Source organism: Salvelinus fontinalis, chromosome 22 (genome assembly GCF_029448725.1).
Source record: "Salvelinus fontinalis isolate EN_2023a chromosome 22, ASM2944872v1, whole genome shotgun sequence".
Taxonomy (NCBI): Eukaryota; Metazoa; Chordata; class Actinopteri; order Salmoniformes; family Salmonidae; genus Salvelinus; species Salvelinus fontinalis.
In genome coordinates, this window is record NC_074686.1 from 39,344,191 (window position 1) to 39,363,632 (window position 19,442).

Below are 19,442 nucleotides of genomic sequence, written 5' to 3' on the forward strand. Positions count from 1 at the left end.
TGCAACCGGTCAGGATGCTCTCGATGGTGCAGCTGTAGAACTTCCCTGAACTAGTTCACCCGATTCAGCTATTGAAGGTGATTGATGATTAGTTGACTCGTTCAGCTGTACCAATGGAGCTCACTTGGATGTTGAACTTACTTCTCAGCATCAAGTGTCCCAACTTGCGCCAGCGAATAGGATGTGTAGGACTTACTTCTCAGCATCAAGTGTCCCAACTTGCGCCAGCGAATAGGATGTGTAGGACTTACTTCTCAGCATCAAGTGTCCCAACTTGCGCCAGCGAATAGCGAGTCTTCTTTTTTCTTTTCTTTTTGTGTGGTGCAGACTGGTAGGACGCTTCAGGAGGAAGGTCACGTGTGCTAGCAAGGCAGAGGTCCCGGGTTCGCTGCCGGGTACGGGCTCGAATCAGGGAGGAAGTGGTCATCGCTAAGCAAGCGGTGTGTTGTCCTTTACACTAGCTGTGGAATAGTTCAAAAACATAGAACGGATGGGAGTCTCTGTTTGATAGGTTGGACACCCATGAGCTGATGAGGCTACTCCATGAGCGATAAACTAAACCTCTGTACAGAGTAGTCTTCTATTTTGAAGTAAATCCTTCCCATCATATGCAGCCCTTTTTGAACAACATGAGGAGAAACCAACAGCCCGAAGACTATAGACCAACTCTGTCCTTATCCAATGACGCATCGTGTCTGTCTTTATCCAATGACACATCGTGTCTGTCCTTATCCAATGACACATCGTGTCTGTCCTTATCCAATGAAACATCGTGTCTGTCTTTATACAATGACACATGGTGTCTGTCCTTATCCAATGACACATGGTGTCTGTCCTTATCCAATGACACATCGTGTCTGTCCTTCATGTTGATATCATGGGGAAAGTGGTAAAACTATAGTGGTAACGAGGGGTAGTAGGTAAAACAAGCTGTTGTAGTGGCTATGGGAGATTCAGCACCACTGAAGTGGACAGCGTCAGAATCTGGGTCTGGGCCCAGGGGACAGCAACAGTCTGGGCCCAGTGGACAGCAAGAGTCTGGGCCCAGTGGACAGCAACAGTCTAGGCCCAGTGGACAGCAACAGTCTGGGCCCAGTGGACAGCAACAGTCCGGGCCCAGTGGACAGCAACAGTCTAGGCCCAGTGGACAGCAACAGTCTAGGCCCAGTGGACAGCAACAGTCCGGGCCCAGTGGACAATGACAGTCTAGACCCAGTGGACAGCTACAGTCTGGGCCCAGTGGACAGCAACAGTCCGGGCCCAGTGGACAGCAATAGTCTGGGCCCAGTGGACAGCGACAGTCTGGGCCCAGTGGACAGCGACAGTCTGGGCGCCAGTGGACAGCGACAGTCTGGGCCCAGTGGACAATGACAGTCTAGACCCAGTGGACAGCTACAGTCTGGGCCCAGTGGACAGCGACAGTCTGGGCCCAGTGGAAAGCGAACGTCTGGGCCCAAATGGACAGCAACAGTCTGGGCCCAGTGGAAAGCGACAGTCTGGGCCCAGTGGACAGCAACAGTCTAGGCCCAGTGGACAGCAACAGTCTGGGCCCAGTGGACAGCAACAGTCTGGGCCCAGTGGACAGCAACAGTCTGGGCCCAGTGGATAGCAACAGCCTAGGCCCAGTGGACAGCAACAGAATGGGCCCATTTATTTCCTTTCATATTTGTGGAAAAGCTGTTACACAAACTTGAAACTTTACATTTGAGTCATTTAGCAGAACCACTAGTGTCCAGAGCGACTTACAGTTATGCGCATTCATCCTCATGTAGCCGGGTAAGACAACCACATATCACAGTCATAGCTTCCTCAATAAAGACACTATCAGCGGCTTGTAAGTGTACCGGTTGTCGTCTGGAGAAGGAGAGGAGGACCGAGGTGCAGCGTGGTAAGTGTTCATATTATTTAATAAAATAAGCAACACTTGACAAAACAACAAACAAACAGTCCTGAAAGGTGAAACAAAAACACTAAACAGGAAACAACCACCCACAACCCATAGCGGGAAAACAGGCTAAGTATGATTCTCAATCAGAGACAACGATCGACACCTGCCTCTGATTGAGACCCACACCCGGCCAAACACACAGAAAAAGAACAACAGACCAAAACATAGAAAAACAACATAGAATGCCCACCACCCCAACTCACGCCCTGAACCAAACTAAAATAAAGTCAGAAAAAAGGAACTAAGGTCAGAACATGACAGTAAGACAATAAAAGACAAGACAAGTGCATGAAAGGCAAGGGTGTCACTTCTCATTTTTTTCTATGTTTTCACAGTACTTCCACTAGGTGGCAGTGGCTATTAGATATTGGGCATATATTGCACTGCGTTAGGTTAGGCTGCATTCCTACAGACAGATTTCATATCCAAAGATATTTGCTGAGTTGTGCCTTGCCTCCAGCCACTGGCAGCCAGTACTGTTTCTCCTCACTGTCGCGACGCAGCTCCTCACTGTCGCGACACAGCTCCTCACTGTCGCGACGCAGCTCCTCACTGTCGCGCCATATAAAAGGCTCCCAGCTCTAATTTAATTGTGTCAACAACAACATCAACAACAACAACGGAAGGAAGGAAGGAAAGGGATCTATAAGTGAATCTGATTGATAAACAAGCTTGGGATACATTAGCTTACCTCTAAATGACGAGGAAGTAGAGGGACAGGGCGAAGAAACCGGTGGAAATAATCCCAACCAAAAGATCTCAAGTTGTGGATTCGACGGGATATTGGAACAGAATACCGTCGAGGTAACGGCACCCTGTTACACCGCTGTGTCTTATCTATATGTATGTATTACATTATAAATGACTCGCAGGTGTTGAATGTTTGTGACTGAATAGACAAGAGGTTTGATATCAGCAAGAGGACGATCTCCCGCAAAGCCCAGGAGGGAACCGGTGATGCGTCCTTTTACTGCTGTCAAGACGCACCTGGAATAACACGGGTTCTTTTACAGTGAATCTGTTATGGGATGTCTCGGGATGTTTTTGGATATTTTGGGATGTCTTGGGATGTTTTGGGATGTCTTTGGATGTTTTGGGATATCTTGGGATGTTTTGGGATGTCTCGGGATGTCTTGGGATGTTTTGGGATATTTTGGGATGTCTTGAGATGTTTTGGGATGTTTTGGGATATCTTGAGATGTTTTGGGATGTCTTGGGATGTTTCGGGGTATTTTGGGATGTCTTGGGATGTCTTGGGATGTCTCGGGATGTCTCGGGATGTTTTGGGATATTTTGGGATGTCTTGGGATGTTTTGGGATGTCTTTGGATGTTTTGGGATATCTTGGGATGTTTTGGGATGTCTCGGGATGTCTTGGGATATTTTGGGATGTCTTGAGATGTTTTGGGATGTTTTGGGATATCTTGAGATGTTTTGGGATGTCTTGGGATGTTTCGGGGTATTTTGGGATGTCTTGGGATGTCTCGGGATGTCTTGGGATGTTTTCGGATGTCTCGGGATGTCTTGGGATGTTTTGGGATATCTTGGGATATGTTGGGGTGTTTTGGGATGTCTCGGGATGTCTTGGGATATTTTGGGATGTTGTGGGATGTCTTGGGATGTTTTGGGAACATGTTGGGATGTCTTGGGATGTTTTGGGAACATGTTGGGATGTCTTGGGATGTTTTGGGATGTTGTGGGATGTCTTGGGATGTTTTGGGAACATGTTGGGATGTTTTGGGATGTTGTGGGATGTTTTGGGATGTTTTGGGATGTTTTGGGAACATGTTGGGATGTCTTGGGATGTTTTGGGAACATGTTGGGATGTTTTGGGATGTTTTGGGATGTTTTGGGATGTTTTGGGAACATGTTGGGATGTCTTGGGATGTTTTGGGAACATGTTGGGATGTCTTGAGATGTTTTGGGAACATGTTGGGATGTCTTGGGGTGTTTTGGGAACATGTTGGGATGTTTTGGGATGTTGTGGGATGTTTTGGGATGCTTTGGGATGTTTTGGGATGTTTTGGGAACATGTTGGGATGTCTTGGGATGTTTTGGGAACATGTTGGGATGTTTTGGGATGTTGTGGGATGTTTTGGGATGTTGTGGGATGTTTTGGGATGTCTTGGGATGTTTTGGGATGTTTTGGGATGTTGTGGGATGTCTTGGGATGTTTCGGGAACATGTCAACTAGATTTCAGTTAAAACATGTTGTGTTTTGCTGAACGTTGCCTTTGCTGCAGTGTAGAGAGGGGTAAGAGAGAGAGAGGGGTTCTAATTCTGGGGGGTAAGAGAGAGAGAGAGGGGTTCTAATTCTGGGGTAAGAGAGAGAGAGAGGGGTTCTAATTCTGGGGGGTAAGAGAGAGAGAGAGGGGTTCTAATTCTGGGGGGTAAGAGAGAGAGAGGGGTTCTAATTCTGGGGTAAGAGAGAGAGAGGGGTTCTAATTCTGGGGGGTAAGAGAGAGAGAGGGGTTCTAATTCTGGGGTAAGAGAGAGAGAGAGGGGTTCTAATTCTGGGGGGTAAGAGAGAGAGAGGGGTTCTAATTCTGGGGTAAGAGAGAGAGAGAGGGGTTCTAATTCTGGGGGGTAAGAGAGAGAGAGAGGGGTTCTAATTCTGGGGGGTAAGAGAGAGAGAGGGGTTCTAATTCTGGGGTAAGAGAGAGAGAGAGGGGTTCTAATTCTGGGGGGTAAGAGAGAGAGAGGGGTTCTAATTCTGGGGTAAGAGAGAGAGAGAGGGGTTCTAATTCTGGGGGGTAAGAGAGAGAGAGGGGTTCTAATTCTGGGGTAAGAGAGAGAGAGAGGGGTTCTAATTCTGGGGTAAGAGAGAGAGAGAGGGGTTCTAATTCTGGGGTAAGAGAGAGAGAGGGGTTCTAATTCTGGGGGGTAAGAGAGAGAGAGGGGTTCTAATTCTGGGGGGTGAGAGAGAGAGAGGGGTTCTAATTCTGGGGTAAGAGAGAGAGAGGGGTTCTAATTCTGGGGTAAGAGAGAGAGAGGGGTTCTAATTCTGGGGGGTAAGAGAGAGAGAGGGGTTCTAATTCTGGGGGGTAAGAGAGAGAGAGGGGTTCTAATTCTGGGGGGTAAGAGAGAGAGAGGGGTTCTAATTCTGGGGTAAGAGAGAGAGAGGGGTTCTAATTCTGGGGTAAGAGAGAGAGAGGGGTTCTAATTCTGGGGTAAGAGAGAGAGAGAGAGGGGTTCTAATTCTGGGGGGTAAGAGAGAGAGAGGGGTTCTAATTCTGGGGTAAGAGAGAGAGAGGGGTTCTAATTCTGGGGTAAGAGAGAGAGAGAGAAGTTCTAATTCTGGGGTAAGAGAGAGAGAGGGGTTCTAATTCTGGGGTAAGAGAGAGAGAGAGGGGTTCTAATTCTGGGGGGTAAGAGAGAGAGAGAGGGGTTCTAATTCTGGGGTAAGAGAGAGAGAGGGGTTCTAATTCTGGGGTAAGAGAGAGAGAGGGGTTCTAATTCTGGGGGGTAAGAGAGAGAGAGGGGTTCTAATTCTGGGGTAAGAGAGAGAGAGGGGTTCTAATTCTGGGGGGTAAGAGAGAGAGAGGGGTTCTAATTCTGGGGGGTAAGAGAGAGAGAGGGGTTCTAATTCTGGGGTAAGAGAGAGAGAGGGGTTCTAATTCTGGGGTAAGAGAGAGAGAGGGGTTCTAATTCTGGGGTAAGAGAGAGAGAGGGGTTCTAATTCTGGGGTAAGAGAGAGAGAGGTTCTAATTCTGGGGTAAGAGAGAGAGAGGGGTTCTAATTCTGGGGTAAGAGAGAGAGAGGGGTTCTAATTCTGGGGTAAGAGAGAGAGAGGGGTTCTAATTCTGGGGGGTAAGAGAGAGAGAGAGGGGTTCTAATTCTGGGGGGTAAGAGAGAGAGAGAGGGGTTCTAATTCTGGGGTAAGAGAGAGAGAGGGGTTCTAATTCTGGGGGGTAAGAGAGAGAGAGGGGTTCTAATTCTGGGGTAAGAGAGAGAGAGGGGTTCTAATTCTGGGGTAAGAGAGAGAGAGGGGTTCTAATTCTGGGGTAAGAGAGAGAGAGGGGTTCTAATTCTGGGGGGTAAGAGAGAGAGAGGGGTTCTAATTCTGGGGTAAGAGAGAGAGAGGGGTTCTAATTCTGGGGGGTAAGAGAGAGAGAGGGGTTCTAATTCTGGGGGGTAAGAGAGAGAGAGGGGTTCTAATTCTGGGGTAAGAGAGAGAGAGGTTCTAATTCTGGGGTAAGAGAGAGAGAGGGGTTCTAATTCTGGGGTAAGAGAGAGAGAGAGGGGTTCTAATTTTGGGGGGTAAGAGAGAGAGAGGGGTTCTAATTCTGGGGTAAGAGAGAGTGAGGGGTTCTAAGTCTGGGGTAAGAGAGAGAGAGAGGGGTTCTAATTCTGGGGGGTAAGAGAGAGAGAGAGGGGTTCTAATTCTGGGGGGTAAGAGAGAGAGAGAGGGGTTCTAATTCTGGGGGGTAAGAGAGAGAGAGAGGGGTTCTAATTCTGGGGGGTAAGAGAGAGAGAGGGGTTCTAATTCTGGGGTAAGAGAGAGAGAGGGGTTCTAATTCTGGGGTAAGAGAGAGAGACGGGTTCTAATTCTGGGTGCAGCTGAGGGAGTGTTAGCGCGCGACTGTAATTACAGCGTCTTGAGCCCATCTGGTCGTCAACGAGCCGGTCATGACACAACACCGCACCTACTGAGCTTTACCCCGTGTGTGTGTGTGTACTAGCAGGATATGATGGAGATGGTGTGGATAGGACTGTGTCTTCAGCTCCTCCTCTGCCAGACATGGGCCCAGTCTTCATACCATCCCTTACACCATGTACTCCATGCTCAAACAGGTAAGACTGCCGTGTGTGTGGTGTGTGTGTGTGGTGTGGTGTGTGTGTGTGTGTGTGTGTGTGTGTGTGTGTGTGTGTGTGTGTGTGTATGTGTGTGTGTGTGTGTGTGTGTGTGTGTGTGTGTGTGTGTGTGTGTGTGTGTGTGTGTGTGTGTGTGTGTGTGTGTGTGTGTGTGTCACTCTGACTGCTAGACTCAACTTATCCATCATGTGTTTCAGCTTTATTGATTTCTCTTAAACGGCTGTCTGTCATTGGTTCTGCCGTGTGTCTGTCAGCCCTCAGGTCCCTGGATGAGCCAGTGAGGGTTGACCCTTGCTGTCTCTTGGCCCCTCCCCCACCCCCACTCTTCCCTCCACCTACCCTGCTCTGGAAGCGACAAACTGCGGTGAGGTTATACACACACACACACACACACACACACACACACACACACACACACACACACACACACACACACACACACACACACACACACACACACACACACACACACACACACACACACACACACACACACACACACCATAACCGATGAGTAACCTTGTCTTGCACCTGAAGACCCACAGCTATTGCCTGGACTTTAGCTCCCATTATTGACAGACAGCTCCTGTACCCAATCAGACACTGTTACTTAGCTCCCATTATTGACAGACAGCTCCTGTACCCAATCAGACACTGTTACATAACCTGTGTTTGAAGGTTGACTATCCAGTGATAGGAGGAGGAGGAGGAGAGGAGGAAGAGCAGAGGTATAAACACCTGCCTGTGATCCCTGGATGTGAACTAGGACCCCAGGGGCGCAACGGACCCCCAGGACCAGAGGTGTGTGTGTGTGTGTGTGTGTGTGTGTGTGTGTGTGTGTGTGTGTGTGTGTGTGTGTGTGTGTGTGTGTGTGTGTGTGTGTGTGTGTGTGTGTGTGTGTGTGTGTGTGTGTGTGTGTGTGTGTGTGTCATTATAAATGTGTGAGCTGTATTAAATGTTTTCAGGGTCCCAGTGGGATGCCAGGAATTAGAGGACCAAAGGGAGAACAGGTGAATATTATGTGTGTCTACATGTCTGTGTGTCTACATGTCTGCGTGTCTGTGTGTCTACAGTCATGGCCAAAATTTTTGAGAATTACACAAATATTAATTTCCACAAAGTTTGCTGCTTCAGTTTCTTTAGATATTTTTGTCAGATGTTACGATTGAATACTGAAGTATAATTACAAGCATTTCATAAGTGAAAAATGCTTTTATTGACAATTACATGAAGTTGATGCAAAAAGTCAATATTTGCAGTGTTGACCCTTCTTTTTCAAGACCTCTGCAATCCGCCCTGGCATGCTGTCAATTAACTTCTGGCCACATCCTGACTGATGGCAGCCCATTCTTGCATAATCAATGCTTAGAGTCTGTCAGAATTTGTGGGTTTTTGTTTGTCCACCTGCCTCTTGGGGATTGACCACAAGGTCTCAATGGGATTAAGGTCTGGGGAGTTTCTTGGCCATGGACCCAAAATCCGATAAATGGTTGATTTAGGTTCAATCTTACTGGCAGCAATATCCTTGCCTGTGAAGCCCTTTTTATGCAAAGCAATGATGACGGCACGCGTTTCCTTGCAGGTAACCATGGTTGACAGAGGAAGAACAATTATTCCAAGCACCACCCTCCTTTTGAAGCTTCTAGTCTGTTATTCAAACTCAATCAGCATGACAGAGGGATCTCCAGCCTTGTCCTCGACAACACTCACACCTGTGTTAAAGAGAGAATCACTGACATGATGTCAGCTGGTCCTTTTGTGGCAGGGCTGAAATGCAGTGGAAATGTTTTTGTGGGATTCAGTTCATTTGCATGGCAAAAAGAGACTTTGCAATTAATTGCATTTCATCTGATCACTCTTCATAACATTCTGGAGTATATGTAAATTGCCATCATACAAACTGAGGCAGCAGACTTTGTGAAAATTAATATTTGTGTCATTCTCAAAACTTTTGGCCACGACTGTACATGTCTGTGTGTCTACATGTCTGTGTGTCTACATGTCTGTTTGTGTGCATAAGAGATGTTATTGACACCATCAGAGACACATCTTGTGCGGAAGGCATTTTGTGTGCGTGTGTGTGTTTGTGTTTGTCATACATTGTGTCCTTAACAGATTCTCTGAGTACTAATGAACACATCCCTCGTTTCTTCTTGTCATCCAGGGAGAGATCGGACGACCAGGGTCAAAGGTGAGACTCCACACAGACACAAAGACACACCCACACACCACACCACACTGTTTACTGGGGCACCAAGCTGAAGTCAGATATCATGTTCGCTCAGGATTCAAGATATTTGATAAAAAGTCCTGTATTTTTTTTTTTTAAATCCTTTGTCTCTTTTGTTTCATTCATCAGTTGGAGTTCTGTGGTTATTGATTTAAATACTGCCTTGGATCGGGTCTGCAGCAGGTTCTGACAACGTTTCACGAGAGACAGTTAACGTTTTCTACGAGCTTCGAAATGTTTCGCTTTCTTTTAACAATGCTTCTCTGTGGATCCTAATACACTAGTGTGTTTCATCTGTATGGAATTTAGTCAATCCTTTTTGCAGTAGTGTAAATGTGCCTTTTGTTTACTCCAGGGTCGTACTGGTCCTCCTGGGTTACCAGGTAGACACGGACCAGCCGGATGGCCCGGTCCAGAGGGACCCGACGTAAGTCTCTCACCCCTCTTAGTGAATACCTCTCTACGGAGGTCTTGTGGTGTCAGCAACACGCAGGTGAATAAACCTTCTGTTTCCAGGGACAGAAAGGAGACCCAGGATTGATGGGCCTGCCGGGGTTGAGAGGACCACATGGGGCAAAAGTCTGTAATCACAGAAACACAATCAAACAAACATATTTCCTCCTCTCACACACAGATGGACACACATGCAAACCACCATACACACCAGAACAGAGATCATTAATACAGGTAAACACCATACACACCAGAACAGAGATCATTAATACAGGTAAACACCATACACACCAGAACAGAGATCATTAATACAGGTAAACGCCATACACACCAGAACAGAGATCATTAATACAGGTAAACACCATACACACCAGATCAGAGATCATTAATACAGGTAAACACCATACACACCAGAACAGAGATCATTAATACAGGTAAACACCATACACACCAGAACAGAGATCATTAATACAGGTAAACACCAGAGCAGAGATCATTAATACAGGTAAACACCATACACACCAGAACAGAGATCATTAATACAGGTAAACACCATACACACCAGAACAGAGATCATTAATACAGGTAAACACCAGAACAGAGATCATTAATACAGGTAAACACCATACACACCAGAACAGAGATCATTAATACAGGTAAACACCATACACACCAGAACAGAGATCATTAATGCAGGTAAACACCATACACACCAGAACAGAGATCATTAATACAGGTAAATACCATACACACCAGAACAGAGATCATTAATACAGGTAAACACCATACACACCAGAACAGAGATCATTAATACAGGTAAACACCAGAACAGAGATCATTAATACAGGTAAACACCATACACACCAGAACAGAGATCATTAATACAGGTAAACACCATACACACCAGAACAGAGATCATTAATGCAGGTAAACACCATACACACCAGAACAGAGATCATTAATACAGGTAAATACCATACACACCAGAACAGAGATCATTAATACAGGTAAACACCATACACACCAGAACAGAGATCATTAATACAGGTAAACACCATACACACCAGAACAGAGATCATTAATACAGGTAAACACCATACACACCAGAACAGAGATCATTAATACAGGTAAACACCATACACACCAGAACAGAGATCATTAATACAGGTAAACACCATACACACCAGAACAGAGATCATTAATACAGGTAAACACCATACACACCAGAACAGAGATCATTAATACAGGTAAACACCATACACACCAGAACAGAGATCATTAATACAGGTAAACACCATACACACCAGAACAGAGATCATTAATACAGGTAAACACCATACACACCAGAACAGAGATCATTAATACAGGTAAACACCATACACACCAGAACAGAGATCATTAATACAGGTAAACACCATACACACCAGAACAGAGGTCATTAAGACATGATTTCTCTCTCTCCCTCCAGGGTCTTCCTGGTTATAAAGGAGAGAAGGTGAGCTCAGATCATACTGATCATACCATGTTGTTATAACTACTTTACCCAGATCATACTGATCATACCATGCTGTTATAACTACATTACCCAGATCATACTGATCATACCATGCTGTTATAACTACATTACCCAGATCATACCTATCATACCATGCTGTTATAACTACATTACCCAGATCATACTCATCATTACCCAGATCATACTTATCATTACCCAGATCATACTTATTATTACCCAGATCATACTCATCAGGCCACGCTGCTCAAACTACATTACCCATAATGATCGTATACTCTCTCTCTCTCTCCCGCCCTCCCGCCAGGGGTCTCGTGGTGATTCAGGCGTATTGGGACCGAAGGGGAACAAGGTGGGTCTTGTAACTGGACGTCATCTAGTTAACCTAGCATTGTGCTTTAACCTAGCATTGTGTATTAACCTAGCATTGTGTATTAACCTAGCATTGTGTATTAACCTAGCATTGTGCTTTAACCTAGCATTGTCCTTTAACCTAGCATTGTGTATTAACCTAGCATTGTGTATTAACCTAGCATTGTGCTTTAACCTAGCATTGTGCTTTAACCTAGCATTGTGTATTAACCTAGCATTGTGCATTAACCTAGCATTGTGCATTAACCTAGCATTGTGCTTTAACCTAGCATTGTGTATTAACCTAGCATTGTGCTTTAACCTAGCATTGTGCTTTAACCTAGCATTGTGTATTAACCTAGCATTGTGTATTAACCTAGCATTGTGTATTAACCTAGCATTGTTCATTAACCTAACATTGTGCTTTAACCTAGCATTGTGCTTTAACCTAGCATTGTGCTTTAACCTAGCATTGTGCTTAAACCTAGCATTGTGCTTTAACCTAGCATCGTGTATTAACCTAGCATTGTTCATTAACCTAGCATTGTGCATTAACCTAGCATTGTGCATTAACCTAGCATTGTGTATTAACCTAGCATTGTGCTTTAACCTATCATTGTGCATTAACCTAGCATTGTGCATTAACCTAGCATTGTGTATTAACCTATAATTGTGCATTGACCTATAATTGTGTATTAACCTAGCATTGTGCATTAACCTAGCATTGTATATTAACCTAGCATTGTGTATTAACCTAGCATTGTGTATTAACCTAGCATTGTGCATTAACATAGCACTGTGCATTAACCTAGCATTGTGCATTAACCTAGCATTGTGCATTAACCTAGCATTGTGCATTAACATAGCACTGTGCATTAATCTAGCACTGTGCATTAACCTAGCATTGTGCTTTAACCTAGCACTGTGCTTTAACCTAGCATTGTGTATTAACCTAGCACTGTGCATTAACCTAGCATTGTGCATTAACCTAGCATTGTGCATTAACCTAGCATTGTGCATTAACCTAGCATTGTGCTTTAACCTAGCATTGTGCATTAACCTAGCATTGTGCTTTAACCTAGCATTGTGCTTTAACCTAGCATTGTGTATTAACCTAGCATTGTGCATTAACCTAGCATTGTGCTTTAACCTAGCATTGTGCATTAACCTAGCATTGTGCATTAACCTAGCATTGTGCATTAACCTAGCATTGTGCTTTAACCTAGCATTGTGCATTAACCTAGCATTGTGCTTTAACCTAGCATTGTGCTTTAACCTAGCATTGTGTATTAACCTAGCATTGTGCATTAACCTAGCATTGTGCTTTAACCTAGCATTGTGCATTAACCTAGCATTGTGCATTAACCTAGCATTGTGCTTTAACCTAGCACTGTGCTTTAACCTAGCATTGTGTATTAACCTAGCACTGTGCATTAACCTAGCATTGTGCATTAACCTAGCATTGTGCATTAACCTAGCACTGTGCATTAACCTAGCATTGTGCATTAACAACACCTTCTCAGAGACAGCGAGAAGCTGATGCTTCTTTCTATTTTCTTCTCTCTAGGGTTCCAGAGGCCTGTCTGGGATGTCGGGACACAAGGTGAAAAACAACAACCCACGGGATCTATATTTGATTTATTTTTATTTTTATATATATTATCTCTGTTCTTTCTTCTCTCAGGGAGAGATGGGATCGAAGGGAGACCCGGGAATTTCAGGCAAAAGAGGTCCCGCTGGCCGACCTGGGAAGACTGGAAAACAGGTGGGAGAGAGTGGAGAAATGTAGAGACATTAGAAGCCCTCTAAGAAGGTGGTTTACAGAGTATTCGTGTGTTAGTCAGCTCAGTGCCGAGGATGTTATAATCTAATGATATATGCCCTTTAGCATTTAATCCAACCTACGATCCTTGGTGTTGCTCTGTACTCTCCTCAACTGAGCCACACAGGATATGTGTGTGTAGGAGGGGGTAGCCCATTGGTACCAGATTCTTGACACAGACACACCCCTGTTCTTGCCCTGTCATCTGATAGGTGTCTCCTCCAGAGCTAATTCTGTCAAACACGGTGTATTTCCTGTTCTATATTAAAACCTCTACGTGTGGAGCTCTGAGAAAGCTTTCTCTGAGCCTGTTGGTCCAAGACCCTATTCTCTCTCTCTCTCTCTCTCTGTCTCTCTCTCTCTCGCTCTCTCGCTCTCTTCCTCTCTCTATTCCTCTCTTTCTCGCTCTCTCTCTCTCTCCCTCTCTCTCTCTCTCTCTCTCTCTCTCTCTCTCTCTCTCTCTCTCTCTCTCTCTCTCTCTCTCTCTTTCTCTTTCTCTTTCTCTCTCTCTCTCTCTCTCTCGCTCAGTAGCTCTCAATTCAATTTAAAAGGTTTTATTGCCATAGAACGTGTTCCCACATACATAGCCAAAGTAAACATATAGACACATATCAAATCAATGATGACACAGATACATAATAATAGGAAAAATAATAATTCTCCAGTAGTAACAACTAACAGGACACTACAGTAACAAAAGGTAGCGACGTTGTCGATCTGGTTGGTCGTTCCACTGGCTGTCTCTACGGGTGTGGACGGAAATTGCTAATATGTCACGAAGGGGGTTTTCTCGCAATACATATTAGATTTGTACATTTCTGATTTGTTTTCAATGTAGGGGAAGAAAATTGCCTGTAAGTCTGTATAGTTCTGACATTGTAGGACAAAATGTAGCTCTATCTGTATAGTTCTGGTAGAGTAGGACAAAATGTAGCTCTATCTGTATAGTTCTGACGGTGTAGGACAAAATGGAACTCTGTCTGTATAGTTCTGGTAGAGTAGTACAAAATAGAACTCTGTCTGTATAGTTCTGGTAGAGTAGGACAAAATGGAGCTCTATCTGTATAGTTCTGGTAGAGTAGGACAAAATGGAACTCTGTCTGTATAGTTCTGGTAGAGTAGGACAAAATGGAACTCTGTCTGTATAGTTCTGGTAGAGTAGGACAAAATGGAACTCTGTCTGTATAGTTCTGGTAGGGTAGGACAAAATGGAGCTCTGTCTGTATAGTTCTGACGGTGTAGGACAAAATGGAACTCTGTCTGTATAGTTCTGACGGTGTAGGACAACATGTAGCCGTGTCTGCTGCAATCTCTCTCTCTCTCTCTCTGTGAAGATTTTACGAGCCATCAAGACTATCATTGGTGTCCCCAACTACATAGATCACCTTAAGAGTGTGTGTGTGTGTGTGTGTGTGTGTGTGTGTGTGTGTGTGTGTGTGTGTGTGTGTGTGTGTGTGTGTGTGTGTGTGTGTGTGTGTGTGTGTGTGTGTGTGTGTGTGTGTGTGTGTAGGGTAAACCGGGTCAGGGTGGAATCCCAGGTCCTATGGGTCCTACAGGTCCTGCTGGTCCCTCTGGTCATCCTGGACCCCCTGGACTACCTGCCTCAGGTAGGATAATCCCCCTGGACTACCTGCCTCAGGTAGGATAATAATCCCTGGACTACCTGCCTCAGGTAGGATAATACCGCCTGGACTACCTGCCTCAGGTAAAATAAGACCCCCTGGACTACCTGCCTCAGGTAAGATAAGACCCCCTGGACTACCTGCCTCAGGTAAGATAAGACCCCCTTGACAACCTGCCTCAGGTATGATAAGACCCCCTGGACTACCTGCCTCAGGTAAGATAAGACCACCTGGACTACCTGCCTTAGGTAAGATAAGACCACCTGGACTACCTGCCTCAGGTAAGATAATACCCCCTGGACTACCTGCCTCAGGTAACATAAGACCACCTGGACTACCTGCCTCAGGTAAGATAATACCCCCTGGACTACCTGCCTCAGGTAAGATAAGACCACCTGGACTACCTGCCTCAGGTAACATAAGACCACCTGGACTACCTGCCTCAGATAAGATAAGACCCCCTGGACTACCTGCCTCAGGTAAGATAAGACCAGCTGGACTACCTGCCTCAGGTAAGATAAGACCACCTGGACTACCTGACTCAGGTAACATAAGACCACCTGGACTACCTGCCTCAGGTAACATAAGACCACCTGGACTACCTGCCTCAGGTAACATAAAACCACCTGGACTACCTGCCTCAGGTAACATAAGACCACCTGGACTACCTGCCTCAGATAAGATAAGACCCCCTGGACTACCTGCCTCAGGTAAGATAAGACCAGCTGGACTACCTGCCTCAGGTAAGATGAGACCACCTGGACTACCTGCCTCAGGTAAGATAAGACCACCTGGACTACCTGCCTCAGGTAAGATAAGACCACCTGGACTACCTGCCTCAGGTAACATAAGACCACCTGGACTACCTGCCTCAGGTAAGATAAGACCACCTGGACTACCTGCCTCAGGTAACATAAGACCACCTGGACTACCTGCCTCAGATAAGATAAGACCACCTGGACTACCTGCCTCAGGTAACATAAGACCACCTGGACTACCTGCCTCAGGCACGATAAGACCACCTGGACTACCTGCCTCAGATAAGATAAGACCCCCTGGACTACCTGCCTCAGGTAACATAAGACCACCTGGACTACCTGCCTCAGGTACGATAAGACCACCTGGACTACCTGCCTCAGATAAGATAAGACCACCTGGACTACCTGCCTCAGGTAAGATAAGACCACCTGGACTACCTGCCTCAGGTAAGATAAGACCACCTGGACTACCTGCCTCAGGTAAGATAAGACCACCTGGACTACCTGCCTCAGGTAAGATAAGACCACCTGGACTACCTGCCTCAGGTAACATAAGACCACCTGGACTACCTGCCTCAGGTAAGATAAGACCACCTGGACTACCTGCCTCAGGTAACATAAGACCACCTGGACTACCTGCCTCAGATAAGATAAGACCCCCTGGACTACCTGCCTCAGGTAACATAAGACCACCTGGACTACCTGCCTCAGGTACGATAAGACCACCTGGACTACCTGCCTCAGATAAGATAAGACCACCTGGACTACCTGCCTCAGATAAGATAAGACCACCTGGACTACCTGCCTCAGATAAGATAAGACCCCCTGGACTACCTGCCTCAGGTAAGATAAGACCACCTGGACTACTTGCCTCAGGTAAGATAAGACCCCCTGGACTACCTGCCTCAGGAAGATAAGACTCCCTGGACTACCTGCCTCAAGTAACATAAGACCCCTGGACTACCTGCCTCAGGTAAGATAAGACCACCTGGACTACCTGCCTCAGGTAAGATAAGACCACCTGGACTACCTGCCTCAGGTAACATAAGACCACCTGGACTACCTGCCTCAGGTAAGATAAGACCACCTGGACTACCTGCCTCAGGTAAGATAAGACCACCTGGACTACCTGCCTCAGGTAACATAAGACCACCTGGACTACCTGCCTCAGGTAAAATAAGACCACCTGGACAACCTGCCTCAGGTAAGATAAGACCACCTGGACTACCTGCCTCAGGTAAGATAAGACCCCCTGGACTACCTGCCTCAGGTAAGATAAGACCACCTGGACTACCTGCCTCAGGTAAGATAAGACCACCTGGACTACCTGCCTCAGGTAAGATAAGACCCCCTGGACTACCCGCCTCAGGTAAGATAAGACCACCTGGACTACCTGCCTCAGGTAACATAAGACCACCTGGACTACCTGCCTCAGGTAAGATAAGACCACCTGGACAACCTGCCTCAGGTAACATAAGACCACCTGGACTACCTGCCTCAGGTAAGATAAGACCCCCTGGACTACCTGCCTCAGGTAAGATAAGACCACCTGGACTACCTGCCTTAGGTAAGATAAGACCCTCTGGACTACCTGCCTCAGGTAAGATAAGACCCCCTGGACTACCTGCCTCAGGTAAGATAAGACCACCTGGACTACCTGCCTCAGGTAAGATAAGACCACCTGGACTACCTGCCTCAGGTAAGATAAGACCACCTGGACTACCTGCCTCAGGTAAGATAAGACCACCTGGACTACCTGCCTCAGGTAAGATAAGACCCCCTGGACTACCTCCCTCAGGTAAGATAAGACCCCTGGACTACCTGCCTCAGGTAAGATAAGACCACCTGGACTACCTGCCTCAGGTAAGATAAGACCACCTGGACTACCTGCCTCAGGTAAGATAAGACCCCCTGGACTACCTGCCTCAGGTAAGATAAGACCACCTGGACTACCTGCCTCAGGTAACATAAGACCACCTGGACTACCTGCCTCAGGTAAGGGGCATGAATGCTTTCTGAAAACACTTTATATTTTTGTGTATTCTGTGTAAGTGTGTTTATTTTTGAATAAGAGTCTGTTGTGATGATCTGTGCGTGTGTACGCGCGTGCATGCGCGCGTGTGTGTGTGTGTGTGTGTGTGTGTGTGTGTGTGTGTGTGTGTGTGTGTCCAGCCCTGTACCTGGTGGGGGAGAAGGGAGAAAAAGGTGTAGCAGGACATCCAGGTCACTGTGACTGTAACACCTATGGTGGTAACACCCCTCAGGGAGTCAACAGCCCCCCCTATGCCAGTTACACACAACGGGGCAACTATCACAAAGTCCCTGCGGTGAGACAAACCTCCTCTCACTCCCTCGCTCTTTACACACCTCTACTCAGTCCCTTGCTCTTAACACACCTCTACTCAGTCCCCCACTCTTTACAAACCTCCTCTCACTCCCTCGCTCTTTACACACCTCTACTCAGTCCCTTGCTCTTAACACACCTCTACTCAGTCCCCCGCTCTATACACACATCTACTCAGTCCCTCGCTCTTTACAAACCTCTACTCAGTCCCCTGCTCTTTACACACCTCTACTCAGTCCCTCGCTCTTAACACACCTCTACTCAGTCCCTCGCTCTTAACACACCTCTATTCAGTTCCTTGCTCTTTACACATCTCTACTCAGTCCCTCGCTCTTTACACACCTCTACTCAGTCCCTCGCTCTTTACACATCTCTACTCAGTCCCTCGCTCTTTACACATCTCTACTCAGTCCCTCGCTCTTTACACATCTCTACTCAGTCCCTCGCTCTTTACACACCTATACTCAGTTCCTCGCTCTTTACACACCTCTACTCAGTCCCTCACTCTTTACACATCTCTACTCAGTCCCTCGCTCTTTACACACCTATACTCAGTCCCTCGCTCTTTACACATCTCTACTCAGTCCCTCGCTCTTTACACATCTCTACTCAGTCCCTCGCTCTTTACACATCTCTACTCAGTCCCTCGCTCTTTACACATCTCTACTCAGTCCCTCGCTCTTTACACACCTATACTCAGTTCCTCGCTCTTTACACACCTCTACTCAGTCCCTCACTCTTTACACATCTCTACTCAGTCCCTCGCTCTTTACACACCTATACTCAGTCCCTCGCTCTTTACACACCTATACTCAGTCCCTCGCTCTTTACACATCTCTACTCAGTCCCTCGCTCTTTACACATCTCTACTCAGTCCCTCGCTCTTTACACACCTATACTCAGTCCCTCGCTCTTTACACACCTCTACTCAGTCCCTCACTCTTTACACACCTATACTCAGTCCCTCGCTCTTTACACACCTCTACTCAGTCCATCGCTCTTTACACATCACTACTCAGTCCCTTGCTCTTTACACACCTATACTCGGTCCCTCACTCTTTACACACCTCTACTCACTCACTCTCTCTCTCTGTCCCTCTCTCTATCTCTCTGTCCTCTCTATCCCTCTCTTTTTCTATCACGTACACCACCTAAAGTACACTTCTCAAGTACTCAAGTTGGACAACTTCAATATGTATTAGTTTCTTTGCAATATTTATTGAAAGTTTTCTGTCTGGTCTCTATGTAGATCTTTGTAGTGGACAGTGAGGAGGAGTTAGACCGTCTCCACACGGTCAATGCCATCGCCTTCAGGAAGGACCAGAGATCTCTCTACTTCAAAAACAAAGATGGCTGGCAGCCCATACAGGTACTATACTATACTATACTATACTATACTATACAGGTACTGTACTATACAGGTACTATTCTATACTATACAGGTACTATACAGGTAATAAGTGATTACTTCCCCTCGTGTTAGGGATGCACACAATCACAGCACCAGATCAGGTGTGCTTATACAGGTTCAGGAGTAATGCAGGGAAAGGTACTTTCTTTTAAACTGGAGCCTCAGAATGGAATGAG

At 46.2% G+C, this 19,442-nt stretch overlaps 1 protein-coding gene across 3 annotated transcripts in view; it reads left to right on the forward strand.

Moving 5' to 3' along the window:
- Positions 1 to 156: 156 nt before the first annotated feature.
- LOC129820305 (acetylcholinesterase collagenic tail peptide-like) overlaps positions 157 to 19,442 on the forward strand; it is a 22,696-nt gene continuing 3,410 nt past the window's right edge. Inside the window, exons 1-15 of one of the 3 annotated variants that reach the window (XM_055877374.1) lie at positions 157 to 1,888; positions 6,630 to 6,741; positions 7,017 to 7,126; positions 7,441 to 7,563; positions 7,728 to 7,772; positions 8,927 to 8,953; positions 9,348 to 9,419; positions 9,509 to 9,571; positions 10,914 to 10,940; positions 11,266 to 11,310; positions 12,877 to 12,912; positions 12,994 to 13,074; positions 14,642 to 14,738; positions 17,684 to 17,838; positions 19,105 to 19,224. In XM_055877374.1, coding sequence (XP_055733349.1) covers positions 6,636 to 6,741; positions 7,017 to 7,126; positions 7,441 to 7,563; positions 7,728 to 7,772; positions 8,927 to 8,953; positions 9,348 to 9,419; positions 9,509 to 9,571; positions 10,914 to 10,940; positions 11,266 to 11,310; positions 12,877 to 12,912; positions 12,994 to 13,074; positions 14,642 to 14,738; positions 17,684 to 17,838; positions 19,105 to 19,224 — 1,107 coding nt within the window. In that variant the 5' untranslated portion in view covers positions 157 to 1,888; positions 6,630 to 6,635. Of the gene's footprint in view, positions 1,889 to 1,919; positions 2,753 to 6,629; positions 6,742 to 7,016; positions 7,127 to 7,440; positions 7,564 to 7,727; positions 7,773 to 8,926; positions 8,954 to 9,347; positions 9,420 to 9,508; positions 9,572 to 10,913; positions 10,941 to 11,265; positions 11,311 to 12,876; positions 12,913 to 12,993; positions 13,075 to 14,641; positions 14,739 to 17,683; positions 17,839 to 19,104; positions 19,225 to 19,442 lie in introns of those variants that run through there. The other 2 variants (XM_055877372.1, XM_055877373.1) reach the window with 2 other exon arrangements.